Source organism: Cotesia glomerata, linkage group LG9 (genome assembly GCF_020080835.1).
Source record: "Cotesia glomerata isolate CgM1 linkage group LG9, MPM_Cglom_v2.3, whole genome shotgun sequence".
In the NCBI taxonomy this organism is placed as follows: Eukaryota; Metazoa; Arthropoda; class Insecta; order Hymenoptera; family Braconidae; genus Cotesia; species Cotesia glomerata.
In genome coordinates, this window is record NC_058166.1 from 18790587 (window position 1) to 18800347 (window position 9761).

At 32.6% G+C, this 9761-nt stretch overlaps 1 protein-coding gene across 1 annotated transcript; it reads right to left on the minus strand.

The window, feature by feature from the left end:
* Positions 1-3178: 3178 nt before the first annotated feature.
* LOC123271530 lies at positions 3179-9222 on the minus strand. Its single transcript, XM_044737873.1, has 6 exons — positions 8606-9222; positions 5758-5902; positions 5334-5689; positions 4908-5125; positions 3699-4157; positions 3179-3635 (listed from the first exon to the last, which is right to left on the minus strand). The coding sequence occupies exons 1-6, from the start codon at positions 9152-9154 to the stop codon at positions 3278-3280; spliced, it is 2085 nt and encodes a 694-aa protein (XP_044593808.1). The 5' UTR covers positions 9155-9222; the 3' UTR covers positions 3179-3277.
* Positions 9223-9761: the final 539 nt, after the last annotated feature.

A 9761-nucleotide genomic window follows, 5' to 3' on the forward strand; every position in this document is an offset into this window, starting at 1 on the left:
AAATTACATTTTACAAAGACATAATTGCCCTGAAGAGAAAAAACTACTTGTTTATTAAAATATATTAAACCTATTTCAACCATATTTTTACCTCCTCTTTACTAACAAAACTATATTCATCTTAATTTAAATATCTTTAAGAGTTGTTAATCAAAATAAAATATTGTTGATTTAGAACAGAAGCAAGTTGGCTTAAAAATTTTCTGATTTTTCATGCAAGAGTTGTTTATTTTTTTATAGTTCACGAGTCTTTTTTATCATTCTAATAAAAAAAAAAAAAAACAAATTTATATCATTTTTATGATAATCTTTTTTTTCTCCACCATCCATATTATGGCAATGAAATAAAATTTTCTGAAGCCAAAAGGGCAGTTTTTTAAAATTATGCGCCCTTTTGTTTTTGGATTGAAAAATTTTTTTTATAAATCCAAAAGCGTGTACACGCATAAGAACGATTTTGTTGAAATAACAAAAGACGGGATAACTGAATAATATTTTTTTTGCCCTCCGGGCGGAAAGTGGCAACTTTCGTCCCGCTGCGCTAAACTAAGTTGCCGCTTTCCGCCTTCGTCGGACAAAAAAATAGTATACACTCCTCGGGAAGTAAATAAGAAAGCCTCAGATCACATGTTTGTTGACCTCGGCTTCGCCTCGGCCAACAATTGCATGTGATCTGAGGCATTTCTTACTTTACTTCCCTAGGTGTGTAATATACTATTGTGGTAACAAATGAGTGTAGTTATAGCAACAAATCCAATGGTTGCATTAACAAAATGTTTCAAGTTGTACTAACAAACCAGTTTGTTAAATCACAAAATCAATATGTTGCTCTAACAAAATCATTTTGTCGCTATTGCAAAGTGATTTTGTTTCAATAACAAAACTAATTTGTTGTCAGAATATTTTCCAAATCAGCTAGAGCTGATGTTTTTTAGAAATAAAACTTCAGATTATTTGCATAAGTTGACGTATTTTATTTAATTGACTTTTTGAAATTGGGAACAGTTTTACATATATTTGGACTCATAAATAACTTTTTTATTAAGATATAATAAATAATATAGAAAACATGTCCTTGCATGAAGCATAAACCAAAATTTAATCCAGCTGCTCGATCGCATTTTTCCTCTGTAAAATCTCCAGTTCTTCTTTTCTCATCAAAATGGGATCAACTTTAGCGAACTCCTCGATACTATGACGGGTGACGTTACCGAATTCACTGACGTAGAACAAGTAATCTTCGTATAATTCGTCGATTCTTGAAGTGTAGTCTAAGAATTTCCGCATGAGATTCTTTAACTGAACCGCCCTAGGAGTTTCTTCCATCACCGCAGTCAACAGTTTATCCATTTTTACGTTGAACATCGAAGTTAGTTCGGCTATCTGCTCGGATAGTTTGTTAACTGCAGTCAACGTAGCGTCAGTTCTCTTCTTAAACAAATTCCCTGCCGTTAAATCATGCCGGCCCGTCGCAATATCGGATATATCGGTGATCAAGCTAATTATACTTTGAGCGTCAGACAAAAAAGGAATCGAAAATGAATCGACTTTTCTTGTGAATAAGATCAATATTGAACATATTATCAGTAGCTTCTTCTTATTTTGGACTTCTGATTTGAAGGTGAATTATTGTAAGCTTCAGTCGGTTAAACTTTAATTGTTTTTGTTTGCAAGAATATACATTTACATGAAAAATTTATTCGTACTTCTATAATAATAGCAATTATCTACTGTCATCGTTATTGATGTTCGTAACAAAAACTAAACTTTTTATCACAAAATTGCAATCGATAGCTGATAATAATTAACAGTGACCTAGAAAAATAATCGTCGCTTTTGACTGGTTATACAACTGTCTACACGATAATGCAAAAAAATAATATTCAACATAATTTAAATCATATAAAAGTTGAATATTTATTTGTTTACAATCAACACATTTAAATATAAACGCAATAAAATATTCAAAAATAAATCAACCGTGGATAAATGTTCTCATTGTATTACCCCGAATAGAAATCTAAGTTCTGTTGTAGTAATATATAAAAAATTATGAAAAATATAATTACGTCAAGCCTGTTATGAGTTTTTGCTGAGTGAAGAGAATGTTTTTTGATGGCCTTTAGAATTGATGTATGATGGAACGTAATAGCTAATGTCATCTAATAATAATAATTCGTTATAATTTGTTTAATATTATTTTACACTATTGTATAAAAATTTTTGTATTTACCTGGGAGGGCCGCAGCAAAGAGTCTCGATTCCATGGCCTTAATAAATAAATAAATAATAATAATAATAATAATAATCTATAATTCATGATCTCTAATAACAATCTATGGTCTAGGATCTGAAATCTATGATCTATGATTTACAATCAATAAATTATGATCTACCATATACGTCCTATAGATCGTGATCTATGATTCATACTCTATGATCTATGATTTACGATCAGAGATTTATGATCTACAAACTATGATCTAGGATTCATAATCCATGATTGATAATATATGATCTATGATTTACAATCAATGAATTATGATCTACCATATACGACCTATGGATCGTAATCTATGATTTATAATCCATGATCTATGATTTACGATCTGAGATTCATGATCTACAAACTATGATCTGCGATCTATAATTCATGACCTACAATGACAATCTATGGTCTAGGATCAATAATCTATAATCTATGATTGACAATCGATTATCGATGATTTATTATCTATGATTTATGATTACTGATCTATGATCGATGATTTAACTAGAAGCTAAAACGTACCCTCAAAGTGGCCACCATGACATCAAGAAGACTTCGGCTCTTTGATCGAGCTGCCCAGGAATGAACAGATGGTAAGTTTGCCCTAAAAGTATCCTGAACGTCTCCAATTTTGTGAGACGTAACCAATCTTCATATCATATGACATTGCAAGCGAAACAAATTCACTCAACAAAATATTTATTAAGTGTTAATAAATATTTGTTAAATATTAATAAATACTTATTAACTATTAATAAATGTACTTTCCTCCAAATAAATATTTATTGAATGTTAAGAAATATTTATTAAAATTTAATAAATCAAATAATTGTCTTCAAATAAATTAAATTATTAATAGTTAATAAATCCTTTTATCAGTGCGCTAAAGGGCGTTTAAAAAACAAAAACTTTTTTTTTTTTATTCAACCTTGTGTTTTTTATTTTATCAATCTTCGGAATAAAATATCTATTAAAGAAATCATGATTTGGACAAAATATCATTGAAATTTACTCGACTTCCTCTGGTGGATGGTTGAGCGCTTGGTTCTCATAAGTATTTGAGTAGTACTCAAGATCTTGCTCGGACATTTGAAGGTTCAAGTAATTTGGAATATCCAGAGTAGTTACCCTGAACCCGAGGAACCCACCGGAGTCCTCTTTTGCGAGATACATTAGGGAGACGCCCTCTAGCGGGACCCGCGCGCGCGGCGCCATCAATCGTCTGTCCAAAAATGGAACGGTGTATCTACCAAGATCTTCAAATCCAGCCGAGGCTCCAAACGATACCACAGAAAAGTCTTCCGATGATGGTACATTGTCATGGTAGCTTGTCGGTATGCTTTTTTCTGCAGCTTCAATTTTAGTTCTGGAAGAAAATAAAACTAGACAAAATTTGAGAATATCCAATGAAAATTTTCGGAAAATTTACCGGTCTTCGAATTTCCGCTCTTTTTTGGACATGTCTTTGTAAGTTATCCACTTAGAGGGTTTGTCGTCAGTCGGAGTGAACATTCCTGAATCGAAATCATACGGCGTGATGTTCACCTCCAAATGCAGTGACTCTTGAGTGTCAGGATCTAGAGATAACTTCACTCCAGTTACGACATACCCTGGTTCTTGGGAATAAATTCTGTCCAGGTTGACTTTACGGTATTTGCTTGATATGGAAATAAAGTCATCACCTTCCGTCATTTTTATCGGCTTCTTAGGATCGTCAGGGTTTTCCATTTCAACTGACCCATTACCGACATTTATAAAGTTTAAATTTTCAAGCTCCTTCATGTGAATGGAGTCTTTTTCAATAAGACCACTTGGTAGCAGTTTTCCTTGCTCGATTTGAAGATGGTATATGGACCCCTTTTCCGCGAATTTTACACCGGTGACTATCCTGAAATTTTTAAGTCATATAAAATATAAAACAATTAAAATACTTCTACGTATATAATACACGGAAAGAAAATTATGGGAACTATTCCTATACCATTATGGAAATGGTTCCCATAATGCTATAGGAATCATTCCTATACTATTATAGAAACTATTCCTATATCATTATGGGAACTAATCCCATCATATTATGGGAATGGTTCCCATAATTCTAGAGGAATCATTCCTATACTATTATAGGAATTATTCTTATACTATTATAGGAATGGTTTCCATAATTTATGGGAACCATTCCCATAATAGTATAGTAATGGTTCCCACGATATATAGTCTTAAATCCTACACGGAAAAAAAAATTGGGGGTGCCACATGATACATTTCTGTGGCAGATACATGATTTTCATGTGACAGCAACATGATTTTCATGCGGCAGGCAATAATATTCTAGGAATTCTTCCTATACCGTTATGGGAATAGTTCTCATAATGATATAGGAACCATTACTATATTATTATGGGAATATTTTCCATAAAATTATGGGAATGGTTCCTATAATTGTATAGAAATCATTCCTATAATTATAGGAACCATTCCTATGTCATTATGGGAACCATTCCCATCGTTATGGGAAATGTTCCCATAATTCTGGGAAAATTTCCTATAATTATGGGAACAGTTCCTATAATTGCCTAGGAACTGTTCCCATAAAATAATGGGAATAGTTCCCATATTTTTCTTTCCGTGTACGTACATATTTTTGTCAATATCAGCCATTTGGGTTCTCAGACTGATGGTTTTAGTTCCGTTTGAACGACCGGAACATTCACAAAAACATGTTGAGCATTCGTAACCTCTGTTCATTAAAATTTTCAAAGTCACAGTCTTTCCATTGAGACATTGGTCTTTTGTTCCAAAATTCTTCTGCGAACTGCTCTCTATCCATGAATAACGGATTGGCGAAGGTGTATACTACCAAAAAAATCCATCCATGGTTATATAAAATAATTACTTATGATCCATATATAATTAATTGGGATGATTTTTCATGTAACATAATTATATTTTTTACTGATACAGAGATTTTTTTTATTGGGCATTCTGTATTACAATTATCAGTTATCTTTAATCACAAATAAAATTTATCTATACTTAATGTTGAATTTATAATTAAACTTACGAATTCACAGAATGTTGCTTGACCGAGACTCATACAGTTGGACATGTAACCCTGACATTGCTGACGTGGAAACCAAATATCTTTATCTGTTGTGTAGTATCGGTAATAAGTGGAGGTATCAAGGGTCTCACAACTGCGACTACAATCTTTCCACGGGGTCATCATATATTCGTGAATTATAACTCGAGAAAATGAATCCAAGATGGAATACGTTTCACCCTCAACATGTTCCGGTGGATCACAATTGAAAAAGTCTCTGGAAATGCCCACCAGCGCTTGACCGATGGATGATAAGTATTGGCTGCATCTTATTACGAGCTGATTTCGCAATTTAGTAACTTCACTTTTGAAAGTTGCTACAATAATTGGATTCGTTATTTGAGCACTTGTATAGTGATAATACGATAATATGAAAGAAAGTTACAATTTTGATAAATCGAAAGCAAACCATACGAGTAACCAGCCATTGTAAAGCCCTTTATTTCCGTAAGAACAACTGTTTCGTACAGATCATAGAGTTGTTGTTGAGGTGACTTTATCATACCGCACTTTTCAGCTTCTGGTGTACCCTGAATCATTCAAAAAAATTAGGAAAACAATTGACCCTAAAAGCCATTCCTGCAACTTCCCGCTCATTTCATACTTAAGCGCTCAAAATTGCACGTATTACATTTTTGAACTCTTTGAGCTCAAAAATATAATTTTCGTGTCATTTTGAGCTCTCCGAGCTTAAAAGTCTAATAGAAGTTTAAAAACACTAGTTTTTGAATTTTCAAACCGCAGTAACTTTTGAATGAATAAACCAATTTTTAAGCGGTTGACGGCATTCGACGCAATTTTTTGAGCCTCATAATAAATCTTTAAGCTTAGATTGATCGAACTCGGAATTTCGAAGTAATTCTGAAAAAACACTTTTTTTGGTTTTCTTTCGTTAACGATAACTCACGAAAGAATCAACTGATTTTGACGGACTTGGTGGCGATCGACGTGGTTTTTAAATGTTCAGAGCTGATTAGTTTTTGGAATTGATTGGCAAAGCCGTTTAATAGTTATTCCAAAAAAACCACATTTGAAAAAATTTTTTGTCGTAGTTTTTTTTTAATTTCTCAAAATCTACCGGTCCGAATCGGTCCAAATTATGTTCAAAATCTAAGTTCAGTCAAACCTTTTCGAATGGCACCAACCGCGATGAAATCGGTCAAGCTGTTCAAAAGTTACATACATCCACACATACATACATACACACACACACACACACACACACACACACACACACTCAATTTTTGCAAAACGAGGTAAAAACAATATCTTTCCGGTTTTTGAAAATCTTCGATTTTCTTAGCGGGAAGTTAAAAAAATTATGCACCCTTTTACCTTTTGGCACGCGATATAATCTATGATTTATGATTAATGACCAAGAATTTATATTTTATATTCTCGGTTTATGATCTGTCTTTTATGATCTATAATATAGGATCTGTGATCTATGATTTACGATTTAATTAGAACCTAGAAGTTACCTTTTTACTTATCTTATATCTTTATATCTTATATCTTATATCTTTATATATATTCCTGTATCTTATATCTTATATATTATATCATATAAACCTAAAAGTTACTTCAGAGAAAATTAAATGCTTGTGTACGATACATTTTTAAAATATCAAAGTATGAACATGTTACTCAATATTATACTGAGCTTCGTTGGCTGACACTTAGTGCTAGGCGTAAATTTTTCTTATCGTGTCTTATTTATAAAGCATTGTATCTTAATCAAAAGCCTCTAATTAGGCGAGACAGAAATTCTTGAGCCTCGCCTACGCCGAGGAGATATTCGTCAAGACTATCTTGAGTTACCGGTTTATCATTCAGCGAAGTATGAAAAATCATTCTTGATATCTGCGGTTAAAATCTGGAATCAATTACCAGCTGATTGTACGACGTTACCAACGTTTATGGAGTTTCGAACTGCTTGTTATGAATATTTTTTACAATCTGATAGATCATAATATGTATTAATTGTATTAGAATTTAGTGATGATTGAGTGATTGAGTGACTGAGTGTTTAACACACTACATTATATATACTACTTTATATATATACTTTATATATATTACTTAACACACTACTTTATATATTATGAGTGTTTTTTCATGCCTTCTAGGTCAAAATAACTAGTAGATGTTGTTCAAGTCCAGAGATGGATACTTCCATCTTTCCTTAATGGTTGAGAGATATCCTCTCTGTACATAAGTTCGATGGAAATCCATCAAACTTGAATACTAGTAAAGCTGTAAGCTTGTAGTATCCATTCGAGTACTAAAGATGTTAATTAATTGAAAGAAATGAAAGAAATTATTTTGAATGAGAGTAAAGACAGACTTTCGAAAAAATAAATGGGGTTGGTTGCCAAGCCAGGAATCGAACCTGGATCTCCCTGATAACATGTCAGGAGCTCTACCAGTTAAGCTACCGGGCCCCTTCCACCATCCACCTTTCTCAGTCCATTCTTATACTCTCAATACTTACTTTACTATCCCTTCCCTTTTACCCGAGTTACGTACTATGATGGTAGTAGTACTTTTATTTAGGCAATATTATTAAATTACTAAAGGTGTTTTCATGACCGAATTGTATATATATAATGAGTGTTTTTTCATGCCGTCTAGGTCAAAATAACTAGTAGATGTTGTTCAAGTCAAGAGATGGATACTTCCATCTTCCCTTATTGGTTGAGAGATATCCTCTCTGTATATAAGTTCGATGGAAATCCATCAGAAAGGTGGATGGTGGAAGGGGCCCGGTAGCTTAACTGGTAGAGATCCTGACATGTTATCAGGGAGATCCAGGTTCGATTCCTGGCTTGGCAACCAACCCCATTTATTTTTTCGAAAGTCTGTTTTTACTCTCATTCAAAATAATTTCTTTCAATTAATTAACATCTTTAGTACTCGAATGGATACTACAAGCTTACAGCTTTACTAGTATTCAAGTTTGATGGATTTCCATCGAACTTATATACAGAGAGGATATCTCTCAACCAATAAGGGAAGATGGAAGTATCCATCTCTTGACTTGAACAACATCTACTAGTTATTTTAACCTAGACAGCATGAAAAAACACTCATTATATATACAATTCGGTCATGAAAACACCTTTAGTAATTTATATATTATATTAAGATTTTTTGTATCAATTTTGGATGGCCGCAAGAAGTTTCGACTTCATGGCCAATTAAATAAATAAATAAATAAATAATGATAATACCTTGAAAGTGGCTACCATGACATCAAGAAGACTCTCATCTCTCTGATCCAATTGTCCAGGAATAAATAGATGATACATTTGCCTCAAAATATCTTCAAGATCTCCAAATCTGTGAGAAGTCACGACCTTACTGAAGTCCTCAATAGTGTATCGATTGATTGAATCTTCCTGATGAACATAGTACTGGTAGTCTTCGTACAATTCATCGATCCTGGTAATATACTCAATAAGTTTTCTCATGAGATTCGCGAACTTCATCGCCCTAGGAACATTGGTCAGCACCGCGGTCATCAGTTTGTCCATCCTAACGTTCATGATCTTCGTCAGTTCGTCGATTTTCTCTGACAATTCCGTTACTTTCTCGAGTGTTGGATCAACTTTTTTCTTAAACAGCTTTCCCGCAGTCAAATCATGTCGGCCAGTTACCAGGTCTGATAGATCAGTGGTCATGCTGATCAAACTTTGGATATTAGTGAAAAAAGAAAATAGAAAAGGTTGGACCCCATTTGCCAATAAAAGTATTGTCAATAATAGAACTAACTTCGTCATGATTCTGACGACTTACTAGTTGCTCGACGAATTATTGTTGTATTATATTTTACCATTCGATCACGTAAAATATTGTAAAGCATAGATATTTTTGCTCTTATCGCTGATAATTGTTAATAATTAAAGTTACGAAGCATACTTGTTTGTTACGTACCTTACTTTTTAATTACTCTGCTCGCTAATATGATAATGATTTGATAATTTTCTTGAAATACCTTGAAATGTTTTCCATAATGACTTGAGGAAAAAATTTTTAATTATTTGAAATTATGAAAATAATAAATCGATAAACACTACATATTATTGTTATCAATTTATATTATTAATTAATATTATAATTATCATTTAAGAAGGAAATCTTTAAATTGAGTATGAAATTATTATTAAGTTACTCTATAAATCACTGTAACTCCTGAAATATTATACTAATCAAAAAATCATAAGCGACCAAAATTGTAGCTCATAAAATTTCCTACAAAAAACATTTTTATACTATTGGGCTATCTTCAATATTTTAGAAGATATAGTGTCTTAAGCAATGGTCATCATCTACACAGAAAAAAAGGTTCACTTGAGCCAAGAAATTTTTTTTTACACAAGAAATTTC

What these genes read in the sequence shown, in the direction of transcription:
- LOC123271530 (XM_044737873.1), bottom strand. Translation starts at nt 9,154, where the DNA reads ATGACGAAGTTAGTTCTATTATTGACAATACTTTTATTGGCAAATGGG. An exon ending in TCATGGTAGCCACTTTCAAG is followed by an intron (nt 5,903 to 8,605) that starts GTATTATCATTA and finishes TGAATGATTCAG; the next exon opens with GGTACACCAGAAGCTGAAAA. An exon ending in AAGCAACATTCTGTGAATTC is followed by an intron (nt 5,126 to 5,333) that starts GTAAGTTTAATT and finishes TTTTTTTGGTAG; the next exon opens with TATACACCTTCGCCAATCCG.